Genomic DNA, 17,042 nt, shown 5'->3' with positions numbered 1-17,042 from the left:
CGGCGGGCGGCGGTCGCCGCCCGCCATGCGGTTACCGTCGAATGACCGCCCTGCGGTCAAAAGACCGCGGCGGCCATTCCAACTTTCCCGCTGGGCCGGCGGGCGACCGCCAAAAGGCCGCCCGCCGGCCCAGCGGGAAAGCCCCTGCAACGAGGAAGCCGGCTCCGAATGGAGCCGGCGGAGTTGCAGGGGTGCGACGGGTGCAGTGGCACCCGTCGCGATTTTCACTGTCTGCAAAGCAGACAGTGAAAATCTGTATGGGGCCCTGTTAGGGGGCCCCTGCACTGCCCATGCCAGTGGCATGGGCAGTGCAGGGGCCTCCAGGGGCCCCACAACACCCGTTCCCACCATCCTGGTTCTGGCGGTGAAAACCACCAGAAACAGGCTGGCGGGAAGGGGGTCGGAATCCCCATGGCGGCGCTGCAAGCAGCGCCGCCATGGAGGATTCCCTGGGCCAGGGGAAAACCGGCGGGAAACCGCCGGTTCCCCTTTTCTGACCGCGGCTTTACCGCCGCGGTCAGAATAGCCCAGGAAGCACCGCCAGCCTGTTGGCGGTGCTTCCGCTGCCCTCCGCCCTGGCGGTCTTGGACCGCCAGGGTCGGAATGACCCCCAAAGTCTCTTTCAAGCACAAAGTACCTGGTTTGGAGTGGGAAATCTCCTCAGAAGGCCACAGAAGAAGAGATACGTGGAAAAAAGGGTGTGCGCGTCGATTTCTCCCCAGCACACACGGACTCGCGTCGTTATTTTTCACGCGGGGAAGTCGTGCGTCGTTTCCCGGCGCGCGGACAGTCTCTTTCTGTGGATCGCGGGGATTACCAGATGTCCCGGGTCTGTGCGTGGATTTTCCTGCTTGTTTTCCGGCTGCGCGTCGTTCTGCGGGGCTGCGCGTCGAAATTTCGATCTCACGGCAGGCGTCGCGTCGATTTCTCCTCTGGAGGTCGGGCGGCGTTGTCCTTGCGAAGCCGTGCGTCGAAGTTCCGGTCGTCCCAAAGGCGTCGCGTCAATCAGCGTCGGTGTGCGGCGTTTTTCTCCCCACGGAACAAGCTGTGCGTCGAAAATTTTGGCGCACGGAGCGCCCAAGTGAAAAAGAGAAGTCTTTTTGGTCCTGAGACTTCAGGGAACAGGAGGCAAGCTCTATCCAAGCCCTTGGAGAGCACTTTCACAGCCAGGCAAGAGTTCAGCAAAGCAGCAGGCCAACAGCAAGACAGCAGTCCTTTGTAGAAAGCAGACAGGTGAGTCCTTTGAGCAGCCAGGCAGTTCTTCTTGGCAGGATGTAGTTTCTGGTTCCGGTTTCTTCTCCAGCAAGTGTCTGATGAGGTAGGGCAGAGGCCCTGTTTTATACCCAAATGTGCCTTTGAAGTGGGGGAGACTTCAAAGAGTGGCTAAGAAGTGCACCAGGTCCCCTTTCAGTTCAATCCTGTCTGCCAGGGTCCCAGTAGGGGGTGTGGCAGTCCTTTGTGTGAGAGCAGGCCCTCCACCCTCCCAGCCCAGGAAGACCCATTCAAAATGCAGATGTATGCAAGTGAGGCTGAGTACCCTGTGTTTGGGGTGTGTCTGAGTGAATGCACAAGGAGCTGTCAACTAAGCCCAGCCAGACGTGGATTGTAAGGCACAGAAAGATTTAAGTGCAAAGAAATGCTCACTTTCTAAAAGTGGCATTTCAAGAATAGTAATATTAAATCCAACTTCACCAGTCAGCAGGATTTTATATTACCATTCTGGCCATACTAAATATGACCTTCCTACTCCTTTCAGATCAGCAGCTACCACTTCAATACTGTATGAGGTCAGCCCCAATGTTAGCCTATGAAGGGAGCAGGCCTCACAGTAGTGCAAAAACGAATTTAGGAGTTTTACACTACCAGGACATGTAAACTACACAGGTACATGTCCTGCCTTTCACCCACACAGCACCCTGCTCTAGGGGTTACCTAGGGCACACATTAGAGGTGACTTATATGTGGAGAAAGGGGAGGTTTAGGCTTGGCAAGTACTTTTAAATGCCAAGTCGAGGTGACAGTGAAACTGCACACACAGGCCTTGCAGTGGCAGGCCTGAGACAAGGAAAAGGGGCTACTTAAGTGGTTGGCACAACCAGTGCTGCAGGCCCACTAGTAGCATTTAATCTACAGGCCCTAGGCACAGAGAGTGCACATTACTAGGGACTTATAAGTAAATTAAATAGTCCAATCAGGTATGATTCAAGGTTACCATGTTTTAAGGGAGAGAGCATATGCACTTTAGCACTGGTTAGCAGTGGTAAAGTGCGCAGAGTCTAAAAGCCAGCAAAAACAGTGTCCAAAAAGTGGAGGGAGATAGGCAAAAAGTTAGGGGTGACCACCCTAAGGCTGTCAGGTCTAACAGTATGTATGTGTGCATGTGTGGGTGGATGTGGGTATGCGTGTGTGTATGAGTGTGTATGTGTGTGGGTGTGTTGATGTCGAGGGGGTCGGGAGGGGAGGGGGAAGGTGGGGGAGGACTCTGGGGAGGGGGTTAGAGGTGGGGTAGACCCCTATCAGTGCCAGGGGAGGAATTCCCTGGCACTGATAGTGCCTACCGCCATAGTTTTCGTGGCAGTGAGATTGCCATGAAAACCAGGGCAGTAGGGGGGGTCATAATCCCGAGGGCTGTTACCACCCTGGCAAACGGAGTGATACATTGGGGGTTTGGCTTGAGCCAAACCGCCAATGTCATAATAGTGGAGTTAGGTACAGCCAGCCTGTTGGTGGTAATACCTCCACTATTCCACCAACTGCCAAGGTTGTAATGAGGGCCTATGTGTCAGGCCCAGCTCTTTGAACCTTGCATGGTCCTTCATAGGCAACCAGTGTCGCTCTTTCAGACAGGGTTGTATGTGGACCCCCCTGGAGAGTTGCAGTAAAAGCCTAGCAGCGGCGTTCTGGACCAGCTGCAGTCTACTCAAGAGACCTGGCAGACCCCAATATAACAAGTTAGCCTAGTCCAGTCTTGAGGTGATCAGGGCCTGGATCACTGATTTTTTCTGTGGGAGAGGGAGAAGGTAGAGGAACTTTTGTAGCAGTTGTAACAGTCCAAAACAGGAACCTACTATGCCAGCCACCTGGGTGGCAAAGGATGCAGTGTTATAAAATTTTACCCCCACATTATGAGCCACGGTGGTAGGGGCAGGAGGAGGCGGGATATCAATTGGTCAGAGGTCCTTTCCCCAACTGGACGGTTGGATGCCAAAGAGCACGATCTCTGTTTTGCTGGTCTTGCATTGAAGTCAGCTGTTGCGCATCCATTGGAACACCTCGGACATGCATGTCTTAAATTTGCTCTGTGCATTGTGGGCATTTTTATTGATGGTGAGGAGCATTTCTGTATCATCAGCATAAGATACAATTTGAACTCGATATGATTCTATAGAGGTCGCCAGAGGGGTCATGTAAACATAGAATAATGTTGGGCTGAGAGCAGACCCCTGCGGGAACCCCAAACCCCAAGGGTTACAGTTCTGAGGTGAATGGGACATGCAAACCGACTGAGATCTGTGTGCCAAAAAAAAGAGCAGAACCTGACTAGCATGGAGCTGCCAACACCTATGGCACCTAGACAATGTAGGAGTATAGTATGCAAGACCCTGTCAAAAGTCGTTGATAGATTGAGGAGAATCAGGGACTCCTGCTTCCCGCGATACATCAACGCTTGATAGTATCAGCCACCTCTAGCAGAGTCATCTTTGTGCTGAAGCCCAGGCGAAAGCCTGACTGAGAAGTGTGAAGTAGCATGGTCTGCTCTAAATAGGCAAAAAGTTGTTTGTTAATGAGCTTCTCTAATATTTTGGTGTAGGCTGGCAGCAAGAGATTGATCAAAAGTTGGCAAGGTTGGATTTATCATCCAATGTTTTTTTTAAAAGAGGAATTCGTTTGGCCTGTTTCCAGCTGTTGGGGACTGTGGCCGACTATAAGACAGGTTCAGAAGATGATTTAATGGAGGGAGTTTATGGCCTCGCTGTTGGAAACAAGAATATGAGGAGGGAAAGGGTCATCAGGAGACCCTGATTTACAGGCTCTGAGGGTAGGAGCAGAGTCCTCCAGTGAAATAGAGGCAAATTCCTGCAATGCATGGCAACAGGGGCATACAGCCTCCTATAGTGTCATGGGGCCACTGATACTCAGGGAGTCAGAGTTCGTGGGATGTAGGGAGTCAACAATAGATTTGATTTTAGTGTCAAAGAAATTCGAAATCTGGGTGCAGAGCTTGAGAAACGGTGTTAGTTGCTGTCGTAGGGCATCAGGGTGAGTACGTTTTTTAACAATTTTAAAAACATCGCCAGGTTTATTGTGAGAAGAATCACTCTGAGCAGTAAAAAAAGTCTGATTGTGCTTTCTTAATAGCAAGACGGTAAATGTTTAGAGCCTTTTTGTAAAATGATTTATCCTTCGAGATGTGATGCCTCCAGCTTCTTTCAAGTTCCTTACAATGCTCACGGAGCTTCTTGAGCTCCTTGTTGAACCAAGGGGCAGACTGTTGTTTTGGCAAAGGAGTGGCATCTCTCGGTTTGCTGGTTGTGGTGCAGTCAGTGGACCATGTAAGCCAGTCATTACCTGAACGGGCATCAACCTTAATGTCCCCACTCATGAACGGAGAATGTTCGCCCATGGCACAGCTGAACTCCAAGGGGGAAACTGTGGCCCAATTTTGGCGAGATGAAGAGGAACACATCTTGCATCCTCAGGGGCCATGTTGCACCAGCCAATTAAAGTAGATAAGGGAATGGTAAGACCAGGTGAAGTGTTTTGTGTGTGACACCAAAAGTAGGCTGTTAGTGAATATGTTGTCTAAGATGTGTCCCGCTACATGAGTAGGCTGGGTGACAAACTGCTGCAAATCCAAGACGACATGTTTTCCAAAAGGAGTTTGCCATGTGTATCAGATCGAGCATCCACATGAATATTGAGGTCCCCTAATACCGTGAAATTAGACTATTTGGACAGGAACTCGTCCAGGGAGTCACCTGCATGCCAGCCAAGGTTTTATTGGCAGAGAGTGTGATGCAGAAACCCAAGGATTCTGCCCCCAGTAGCTCCTTAGTGTCAAAAGTGACACAGTTCAAGGTGTGTTTATAAATGAAGGTGATACCAACGCCTCTTTTTCCCCCACTCTGTTTGGGTGCAACATGGAGTAGCCAAACGGACTAGCCAGTGCCACCTCAGGTGCCTGTCTGACGTCCATGTTTCTGTGAGGAAGACTATCCTGTTCTTGTCCTCGCTCAATATCTCATGAATGTGTTCTTGGCAACGCTAGACCAGGAGGATGCTTATTTTCATATTCCCATTCATCACAGCCAACAGTATCTCTGATTTGCAGTAGATGGGAACCATTTCCAGTTCCAAGCCCTGCCATTTTGTCTTTGAACAGCTCCAAGGACCTTCACCAAGGTATTGGCACAAGGTGTAGCAGCCATGCGGCTTAGAGGGGTTTCTACATACCCCGATGACTGGCTAATTTGTGTGTCTTCTCCCCTAGATCACACCAACCAGTGGCACAAATGACAATCTTTTTCAGGAGATGGGTTTCAAACTGAACATTCTTAAGTCTCACCTTCAGCCTCTTCAGAAGAGACAATTCATTGGGGCAGTGTTTGACGTGGAGGAAACAGCTGTCCTTCCACAGAATAGAATCAGCTCTCTCCTGACAAATGCACAGACTCTGACATTTCTCCATTCAGCCCTGGACAGATTTTAGTCAATGCGGTTCAATGGGCCAGATTTCACTGAAAGCCAGTAATCAATCACCTGCTACGACTCTGCAATACAGACTCAGCCAACTATGAGACTTAGGTCTAGACGCCGGCGACTGTCCAGGACTTGAGTTGGTGGTTGCACAGGCCAAATCTAGAGAAAGGTGTCCCTTTTCTCTTCCCATCTCCCCTTTAACTCACAATGGATGTGAGTCTCTAACATTGGGGGCCAACTCTGGGAGATTTAGAATGCAAGGGTCAGTGATCAGAGGAGGACAGGTCCCACACTCAAGAATTTTCAGCCGCACTTACAGGACAACATTCTTGTAGTCCATACGGACAATCAAGTTGTACAATGTTACATAAATCATCAAGGAGGAACAAAGGGTTTTCAGCTGAACCTCTTGAGAGACCGCATTTTTGCTTTAGCAGAGCAGCATCTCCTATCCTTGAGAACAATTTATCTGCACAGGGATCTAAATTTCAAGGCAGGCAGGTTAAGTCTCAGTTTCATTCTCTCCTCTTCTGTCCTCTATCACCAGCCCTTTCTTCTTTTCCATCAGATCTGCCATTGTTTCAGGGACCCGTGGATAGACATGTTTGTCTCCACCTCCAAAGCAATAGTTCTGATTTTTTTTTTTTTGCAGAGAACAGAATTGTTGGGAGGCTTGGACTGTGGATGCCTTATTGATCTGGTGGCCCAGGGATGACTTTATGTTTTTCCACTGATTCCTTTCCTCCTGAGGGTGCTTCAGGAGATTTAGGAGGAGGCGGTTTCAGTGATCCTGATAGCTTTGTTCCAGCCAAGACCCCCTGGGTTCCCCTTGTTATTGAGTCTTTCCAGGGGCAAAGTCTTCAAACTACCTTTCATTCTGTCTCCTCTCCACTTTCTAACTCTGCTGATCAGTCATCTTCATCACCTCAAACTGACAACTTGAGACAAGAGCCTTAGATGGGTTGTTCAAGTGGGGTGGCAAGATCCAGTTATCTCAAAGGAAATCAACTTTGTATTCTTATAGAAAGAACTAGAATTCCTTTTCTAAATGGTCCTTTCCTAATGGTTTGGAGCTGGTGTCTGGGGATCCATTCTAGGTTCTTGAGTTTTTGAGAGAAGGGTCCTTGAGAACCTGACACCTTCTAACCTGGCCGCTCAGTGGGCAGATATTAGAGCTTTCAGAGCCACTAAGGGCAACCTGGATAGCTTGTCCCCATTAGTTTCAAGGCTTTTGAAGAGTTTTCGCCTATGCAAGCTGCCTACTAATGCGACTCTCCCAACCTGTGATTTACGCACGGTTCTCAGGGCATTACAGGTGGCAACTTTCTAAACTCTAGCTATAGCAAGCATGGTTTGGTTGCCAGCAAAAATTGCTTTTTTGATAGCCATTACATCCACCAGGTGGGTGGATAAACTGGGGTCATTGGTCATTTCTTAACCTTACTTAAAGCTTCTATCAGATAAGGTTATTTTCAAGTGTGATCCTACGTTTATCCTAAAAGTCAACTCAAAATTCCACATAGAGCAGGTGATAATTCTTCTGGTGTTTTGGAGGAAGGATCTTCAACATACTCCTTCTTTGTTGGATGTAAGGACATCATTATTGACGTATCTGCAGCAAACTCGAGAATGTCAAATTCACTTGTTTCTTTTGGGAGCATAAATAAATGGAAGAAGGGGACTGCATCCACCTTGAGAAGGTGGGTCTGCAAGCTATATGTCAGGCATGTAAGTCAATTTGTAAAGTTCCTCTATCCCAAATTCACGGTAGATCAACTAGGTCAGTTTCTACATCTTGGGCAGAAGCACGGGGGTTCCGTCCCAAAAATATACAGGGCAGCCTCCTGGGAAATTTACCATACTTTTGTTCACCACTACAGACGTGATTGATCCAGTTTCTGACAATTTTGAAAATATGGTTTTCAAAGCAGCAATTAAGTAATTGTTGTTCAAAATAAAATACTAATTGCAAAAGAACGGTGCAAACGTTATCTAGTCCCGTGGTGATTTCCTCACTACTCCATGACTAAGACAAGGAGGATCTATGAGGAGGAATGGAGTTTACTGGTAAGTAATGGTTAAGTGTGCATGTCTGCTCTGTAACCCCTTCATGTCCAGTCTCTAATAACTGCTGTGTTAGACCACAAACACAGGACACTCAGTCACCCCTGCACTCATCTGCATACTGAATGGGTCTTCCTGAGCTGGAAGGGTGGAGGGCCTGACACTCACATTTCAAAGGCTAGTGGCCTGCACTCACACAATGGCCTGCCAAACCCTCTTCTGGGACCCTGGCAGACAGACCTGTACTGAAATGGGAACTTGTGCACTTCAAAACTACTCTTTGAAGTCTCCCCCACTTCAGAGGCATTTTGGGGTATATAAACTGGGTCTCTGACCACACCACTCACACACTTGTGGACCTGAACATACATCCTATTAAGAGAAACTGCCTGGCTGCCCAAAGAACTCATCTGGACTGCTTTGCTGAGAAGTACTGCTGTTGCTCTGCTGCCCTGCTGACCTCTGACTTTGCTAAGAAGTGCTCTCCAAGGGCTTGGATTGAGCTATTTTCTGAAGTCTCAGAGCCAAAAAGACTTCATCTCGTCAGGAAACTCCTTGTGCGCCAAAAATCAGAGCATAGCCTGCTTGAAACGACGCACAGCCTGCCTTGCAACTGACAAATTGCTGCAAAGCCGACCCGGAACGACGTAGCCGACTTCCTGAGTAGAAATCCGACGCAGTACCTGCCTTGCGACTGAAAATTCGATGCACCGCCCTACCAGATCGTCGCACAGCCGAACTGGAACGACACAGCGCATTCCTGAGTGAAAAATCGATGCGGCGCCTGCCGTCTGACAGAAAATTTGACGCATCGCCCTCCTGAATCGATGCAACGCCTGTGACTTCTTCCATAGTGCCCAGGATTTCCCCACATCGTCCCTGGGCGTCAATAAGATCCCTGCATCGCAGTGAGGAACCAAGGCTGCGTGCCGAAAAATGTTGCAAGCCCCTTGCAGCGTGGAAAGAAACTACAAAACGTCTGTGCTGCATCGGAAAATCCGACACACACCTTATTTTTCCACGCATCTCCTCCTCTGCAGTCTCTGTGCATGTTATTTTTTACGCAAACCAGGTACTTTATGTAATCAAGAGACAACTATTGATTTCTAAGATTTAAGATTCTTTTTAAACTTGCAAAAGTGATATTTCAACTTGTGCTTATTGAATCTTTATCGTTTTGACCTTATTTTAACTAGATAAATATTATCTATTTTTCTAATCCTGTGTGTAGACTGTGTTACTGTATGATTTATTGCACAAATACTTAACACATTGCTTTCTAAATTAATCCTGACTGCTCAGTGCCAAGCGACCAGAGGATGGGGAAAGAATTATTTGGATTGTGTGTTACTTACCCTGACTAGGATTGTGGTCCCTAGTTGGACATGGGTGTATACCTATGCCAACTAGAGACCCCGTTTCTAACATACTTAATCAGGAATTTCCAGTATTCAGTTTTCACGCAGGTTATTTTGATTACCCATATTAGTTCAATTATGCAGCAAATCCGGATCTTAAATAGAGCACTAAACTAAGCCTTTATGCAATATATTTTGAACCCTTTTTTATCTCACCTTTTCCTACTTTCGTAATTTCCTCTCTCTCAATACGATGCATTCAGTGGGTGTTTCTTTGCTGTTCCAGCCCCGTAAATAAAACTTGCTGGAAGCAAACTGGGTCAATAACAGTACATGATAAGGCCCCTCATATTTGTAAGAATACTCAGTCTATCAGCAAATTGTAGACAACTGTGATTTTGTTCTCGTGCTACAGAAGTTTTTAACCCAGAGGTTTTTGCCAATTTTACTGACCACATTGACTAAGGTAAACACAATTTCCCGTGTTGAGTGCAAATGGAAACCTGCATTATCATACTGCAACCCTAAAAAAGACCCTAGCCTCTTGCTAGTCCTAGTGTGAAGGCAGGTTACCCCCACGGCCACGTCCCCTTCTAGGTAGCGGCGTGAGGAGCCGGGCCTTGCATTTCACTATTGGCGCGCGACGTACGCTGCTACGTAAGTGGGGTGTACGTAGCTGCATCTGTTAAGTTATGTATAGGTGTCTGCTGCGCAGCTGTGTCCTCGTGATGCGTTTATGCCTTCCCCCCGGCCCCAGAGATTAGCGTTAGGAAGGGCAGCCTGTGCTTTCCAGTCAGCCGCTGGCAGGGCGGGACTAGGGAGCACTTTGGACTGTTACCGCCCATGCCCGGCACTCTATCTTTCACATAACCTCCGCTCTTGCTTGCCTGTTACTGTGCGCTCCTTCCGTCTGGAAGTGGTGGTGTGTGGTTCTCCTGTACCTGCTTGTGCTTCTTTGGTCACTGCATTTGTGCTCTTGCCTCAGACTGTGGTGCTTTGGCCCTGGTAGTGAGTGATCTTGTCCTGGTTTGTGGTGATCTGGACCTGGCTGTGCATGCTCTAGGCCCGGTCAGGGTGAACTCTTAGTGGGTGCTTTGAACCCTAACAGAACGTGTTCTTTCCCTGATTGTGGTGTTCTGGTCCTGGACTGCGGCGCTGTGGTGCTGAGGCCACTGGCAGTGGTGGTCTGATCCCTGGCTGTGCGTGCTCTCGGCCCTATCAGTGTGTACTCTGGTCCGTAGCAGTGGAACCCTGGTCCTGCACTGTGGTACTCTGGTGTCGTCAGGCTGTAGTGTTTTTTTCCTATATTGTGGGCAGTCTTATCATTGGCTGTGCTGCTTTGGCCTCTGGTGCTCAAGTTCCTTGCTGTGGTCACTGGCTATGGTGCCCTGGTCTGTGTCTCTGTGATCGCTACCTGTGCGTGCTTTAGGAACTCTCAGTGGGTACGCTGGTCCTGGACAGTGGGTGCTTTGAAGCCTAACAGAGAGTGTTCTTATGTGTGTGAGTGTTTTGGTCTTGGACTGCGGTGCCGTGATGCTCGGGCTACTGGCAGTGGTGCTCTGATTCCTGGCTGGGCTTACCCTAGGCCTGGTCAGTGTGTTGTCTGATCCGTAGCAGTGGGTGCGTTGATCCCTGACAGAGTGTTCTTGCCCCTGCAGTGGTACTTTGGTCCTGGGCTGCGGTACTGTGGTCCTGTACTGAGGGCTGTGGTCCTGGTCTGTGATGCTCAGGTGTCAGGCAGTGGTGCTCTTTTCCTAGATAGTGGGTAGTCTTGTCATTGACAGTGCTGCTTTGGTCTCTGGTGCTCTAATTCCTTGCTGTGGCCACTGGCTATAGTGCCCTGGTCCTGGTCTGCGTCTCTGTGATCCCTGGCTGTGCGTGCTGTAGGCCCTCTCACTGGGTACACTGGTCCTTGACAGTGGGTGCTCTGATCCCTGAGTGTGCTCTTGTCCCCGGCTGTGAGATTCTGGTGCTGGCTTTGGTGCTGTGGCCACTGGCCCTGGTCCTTGACAGTAGTGGTCTGGTCCCAGGCTGTGCTGAGCCCCCTGAGCCATGGCACTGACCCTGCTGCTGCTTCTCGGTCTGGTCCTGTTGGCATTGGCCCTCATCTATTACAAGTTCTTCAGCGGGGCAGGGTCGCCCTTCAATGAAGCCCACTTGGCCCCGCCCAAACCACTGGTGACGGACCAGAAGCTCAGAGACAAGGTGCTGAAGCAGGGTAAGTACTACAAGTGCCCACGAACTGTAAGTGCTATAGCTAATGGTTTAGGTTCAGATTTATAAACCAGTCATTCTTTAAAATTAACAATGCAGGCGCTAACCGAAGATGGAGGTAAACAAACAAAAAAAAAATATTCATATTTATTTGTGATTGTTCTTGAGTGCGTACTAGGAACAGTCAGTGCAAGTGCCAGCGCAGTGCCCAAGAGCATGTCTCGTGGGTGTCTACTTCAAGCTCTTTGATCACCTTGAGGCGGGACTTCAAGGGCACCTATCCAGGTGAGACAGGGGGAAGATGCTGTCAAGTGACTTGACAAAACACGTTGTCTTTACAGGTTATAAGCTCCAAGTCCCAGTGTTTGTGAAAGGGATGGTCTTTGACCAAGGTCGGTCCTAGGATTTTTGGGGTCCTAGGCGGAATGCCAAAAAGTGCGAGGTTACGCTAATTTGCATTTGGCGTGACGTCACGTTACAGAAAGTAACATCATGGAACTGACGTCACCTTTTTTTTTTAAATAATTCAATGTATTTGTTTTTAGCACAATGTAATACAAAAAGACAGCGATATAATGAAATGGCCGTATGTCAGCAAGGCGATATTGCTCGCAGGGGAGCAAATGGACACATTCCATTGAGGATACAGGATTTGTACATATTTCGTTTTAGGACTATTTTAGGTTAATCCCACCACGGGTTCAGTACCTTTTTAGTACCACATCCCTTTCATCAGGAATCATGTTCTCGGGGCTTAGTAGGCTCCGTGTAAGTCTTTATATTGGGTAAATTACAGCCAGGATAAAACTTCTTAGTTCTCAGAATTACATTTTGAGCTCCCTCCATTCATGGTCCTCATAGCTGGATCTCAGGCACACAAATTGGTCCGGTATATTCACTACTACTAGTGTGCAGTAAACTTGCAGGGAGGTGGCATCACTTGACCTTTAATCCTCATTAGGATCACTGACAAAATATCGAGATAATCAATATCTCTTGACACAAATACCATGTCAAAAATATTGTTTACCAAAATACTGTGTCCCTATACTTACAATGGTATGTACAAAAATCTCAAAAACAAAATATTGTTTTACACTGATACCGTCCAGAAACATATAAAAATATCATTTTTTAATGTAGTAAATCTTAAGTATTTTAGTATGTAACATTAATATAATTTAATGTACATTGCATAAAATCCACTAATACTACTACTTTAATACTATGAAAAGTATATATTAGCTACTGGCAGGCACCAGTTATAGTTAAAGTTAGGACCATGTTTCCATAGAAAAAACGTTTTTTGACTTGCCTATATCTTTGACACCCTTTGATGAATTTTCTTGAAATTTTCCCAAAAAGTGTGGGCCTTGTGCACGGAAAAGTTTTGGGGTGCTTCATTGAGTGGAGGCCAAGAAAAACGAGGGGGTCAAAAAAGTTGTGTTTCCCATGTTGATTCACATAGGACATTTAGAACCAAGTACAGCCCAACCACTGGACGGAATTACACCAAATTTGGGAGAAAGCTAGCTTTCAGTACACAGATTACCCTTTCATTTATTTGGTGTGAATCCGTTTAGTAGTTTTAGAGAAATTTAAGAAAATCTAATTTTGTATATTTCTGTCAACGACAACTTTGCAAATAATGACAAGCTCAAGCAGGGAAATGCAGTGCTCTGATTGGCTGCCAGCACTTTAAGCCAGGAAGTGTTGGCAGTGATCTTGGTACTCAGCTTCAGCCGAGTCCCAGGAAAAAAAGTGAAAAAACAAGAAAAGGGGCCAGGGTAGAGTCACCCGGACCCCTTATGTCTGGTGCTGGAGTTCCAGAGGAGGGCGCAAGTTATAGTTACCTTAGGGTGCAAGGTATAGTTACTTGAAAGAACTCTAATTATAACTGCAGAGTTTCTATGGTTTTGTACAAGTAAATTCAGAACCTAACTATAAAGTCACTTTAACCTTTGGTGTTTTCAGTGAATTTCTATGTTTTTTTAACGTAGAGTAATTTTCATTACTATATGTTAATTCTATTATATTATATTATATTTATTATATGTTTATTACTGCTGAATTTCTGTGGTGTTGTGCGTGTAAAATCTGGACCTAATATAACGTCCCAGTAACCTTTGATTTTTTCAGCAAATTTCCATGTTTTTAATTCTATTTCCTCACTAAAACGTCCCTGTAACCTGGGTGTGTCAGTGGTTGTGTGGGTGTGTGAGGGCATGGTGGGTGTGTAAGTGAGTGTGACTGGCTGTGTGTGTCTGTGAGTGGGATTGGCTGTATAGTTATGTGATTAGGTGTTTGAGTGGCAGGTTTGGTGTGTGAGTGGTTTTGTGGGTCTGTGAGTTGCTGTATGGGTGTGTGAATGGGTGTATGAGTGGTTGTGTGTGTGTAAGTAGGTGAGTGGGTGTGTGAATGGCTGTGTGGGTGTGAGTGGTTTTGTGGGAGTGTGAGTGGGTGTGTGAGTCATTCTATGGGTGTGTGAGTGGGTGTGTCAGTGGATGTGTGGGTGTGTCAGTAGTTGTGTGGGTCTGTGAGTGGGTGTATGAGTGTTTTTTGGGGTCTGTGAGTGTGTGCATGAGTAGCTTTGTGGGTGTGTACGTGACAGTGTAAGTAGGAGTCCATGAGTGGGTGGATGCATCTTTTTTTAAATTAGGGTCTGCATCTGAGAATCTACCCAGATCTGTGAGGATCCCTGAGGATCCACGTGTGCTAAATAATATGCTTTTGAACTATTTCCTGCCCACAAGGGGTCCCTCACAGACCCCTCCTTCAGACCAATGGGGTCAGGGTACTTCTAACCTGACCCCTCATATCACTTTTAAATGATAGTTTCCCCGCTGGGAACCAAGTCCCGCTGAACAAAATAATGGCTGCAACTTTCCTTTCCGGTTGCAGCCAGCCAATCATGGCTTGCTGTTGGTGTGTCGATTCACAAATCCACCTGGATCCGGGATGGATATGGATTTCTAGATATACATAAATCTTTCTACTTTATTAACTCCCAAACGACTAAACAGATTTACACCAAATTACAAAAGAGAGTTTTCTGGACCAAGATCTAGCTGCCTGCCAAACTTTGGTGTAACTCGTCCAGTGGTTAGGGCTGTAGTCATGTCTAAAATCCCTATAGGAAATTGAATGGGGAAAATGTGTTTTGAGCCCCACCCCTCCTTTTCTCAGCCAGCTTGAAAGATCGCCCCAAAAGTCAGTTGAAGTGACAGGCAAACTAGTTTTGAAAGTTTTGTGAAGATTCATCAAACGGGCCCCAAAGTTATTAGCAAGAAACGTTGTTTCTATGAAACCTAGGTCCTAACTATAACTACCTACTGGCTATCGTAAGTAGTATATATATATATATATATATATATATATATATATATATATATATATATATATATATATATAAATAAAATATATTTTAGTTATAGTTAGGACCAACTTTTCCCATAGACAAAGCGTTTTTTTGTAGTGCTAATAACTTTGGTGGTGTTTGATGAATCTTCACACAGTTTTCAAAAGAAGTTTGCCACTCAATTTAGGTGATGTGTAAAAAGTTTTGGGGTGATTCATCAAGCGGGGGATGATAAAAAGGGGTGGGGGGGGTCCTAAAACACTTTTCTCCGTGCAATGTCTATGGAGATTTTGCAAAACACGACTGCAGCCCGAACCGCTGAACCAAATTGCACCACATTTGGCAGAAACCTAGATTTTGGTCTAGAAAGGGCATTTTTTGTAATTTGGTGAATATCTGTTCAGTAGTTTTGCAGTCATTAGAGGAAAAAATATAGTTGTCTAGGGACTCGGATCTTGTACAGCTACGTGGGTACCTGCAGATCCGACCTCAAAAGCAAGGCCTCTATTGGCTGGCCGCAACCTGAAAGGAAAGTTGCAGCCACCATTTTGTTTCTTGGGTGGGCCCCAGGGAGAAATTATAAATAAAAAGTCACATAAGGGTTCAGGATAGAGGTAATCGACCCCATAAGAAACATTGAGGGGACTCTGAGGGACCCCTTATGGACAAAAAATTGCCCAAATAATTTGTTTTTGACCAATCCACTGATCTGTGGATCTACTGTGGTGCTCAGCCCCACCCCAGTGTACAATTGCAAAGAATCCACGGAAATGCACCTACTCAGGCCATGATTGTATTAACGTATGGTAATTATATATTACTTTACATTAAAAAAACGTAAAAATTCAATGAAAAATAGCAGAGGTTACAGAGAAGTTATTGGTAGGTTCACGTTTTATCCAATCAAAACCATAGAAATTAAGCAATTATAGTTCTAGTTATACTTCTCTGAAGAAACCATAACTTGTGCAGCTAAGTAACTTTAGGCAATGATTTATAGTTTCTTATCATAAGTATAACTATAACTACTGAATTTCTGTGGTTTTATGTGGGTAAAACATGAACCTATCTATAATGTCCCTGTAACCTTTGTTTTTTCAGTGAAAATATATATATATACACACATATATATGTTCATTAAAAAACAACAACAAAATTAATTAAAAATCAATATGATTTGCAAATAAAAAACATTATTTACTATTTAATAATAATTCTAATAATTATTTACCATTTAGAAAATATTATTAAAATAGTAATTTAACTAGTACTTAATTAACTTCCCACTCTATAGGCCTAGAGACCTAGCAGCCCAGACCTAAAATAAAACTAAAATATTTAAGTATAGCTCAATTTATATATTTGATAATCAATTAAATAATGAAGTAATAATTAATTATGTATTACTTAATTTACTTCCCTCCCTTTATCCCTACAAATCCAGCTGTCCTCACCTAAAATATAACTAAAATATATAAGTATTGTACAATTTGCATAATTAATAATCTATAAAAAATAATGAATAATTGTTTACTATTACCTATTTAACTCCCTAAAATAAACCCCTACAAACCTAGCAACCCATACGTAAAATATAACAAAAATATATAAGTATTACATAATGTACATAAGTAGCAATCAATAAAATAATGAATTGTAAATTAATAATTAATTATTAATTAATTATTACTTACATAACTATCCCTACAAACCTAGCAACCTTTACCTAACATATAACTAAAATAAAATAAATCAGTATTACATAATGTACATAACTTATATCAGTCACATAATCAATTAAATATTATTAATGAATTAGTATTTAATTATTACTTAGTTAACTTCCCACTCTATCCTACAAACCCAGCAACCCGCTGCTGGACTATAAATTACTGTTAACAAATAAATAAAAAAATTCTAAATCATTTAAAATTGCAAACTATATTTAAAAAAATCATTAACAATTATCCAGACATTAGCTGCACATAAAATTAATATGTGAACTAAAACACATGAAAATAATTAAAAAACAATATTATTTACAACTATATTGCTGAAAACAATATTGAAAATGGCGAAATGGCGATATTCATAAGAATAATACTACTTACCTAAAAAATCTATAATCTTGACAATATTTGTGCATCACAAAATTTTTGTATCACAATATTTTATTTCTGACATTTCTCTCTCCCGATAATTACAAATCAATATTTTTGTTCAACACCCCTCATTTGCATCATGAAAACAACTTTACAAGATGATATAGGTTAGTAAGCAAATCTGCAGAAATCTGTCTATCACTTTGAATTCACAGCTTGTGCACTCTGAGCTCCATGATCCTGGGA

The 17,042-nt window shown here is 44.8% G+C and overlaps 1 protein-coding gene across 1 annotated transcript in view; it reads left to right on the top strand.

Moving 5' to 3' along the window:
- The first annotated feature begins 9,997 nt into the window (after window positions 1-9,997).
- LOC138299535 (all-trans-retinol 13,14-reductase-like) overlaps window positions 9,998-17,042 on the top strand; it is a 152,163-nt gene continuing 145,118 nt past the window's right edge. Inside the window, exon 1 of the mRNA XM_069237831.1 lies at window positions 9,998-11,340. Within this exon, the coding sequence (XP_069093932.1) occupies window positions 11,175-11,340 (166 nt within the window). The 5' untranslated portion in view covers window positions 9,998-11,174. The remainder of the gene's footprint in view (window positions 11,341-17,042) is intronic.

Source organism: Pleurodeles waltl, chromosome 6, assembly GCF_031143425.1.
Source record: "Pleurodeles waltl isolate 20211129_DDA chromosome 6, aPleWal1.hap1.20221129, whole genome shotgun sequence".
Classification (NCBI taxonomy): domain Eukaryota; kingdom Metazoa; phylum Chordata; class Amphibia; order Caudata; family Salamandridae; genus Pleurodeles; species Pleurodeles waltl.
Note: the sequence above shows the minus strand (reverse complement) of the source record. Positions and strands in the feature narration are given on the sequence as shown.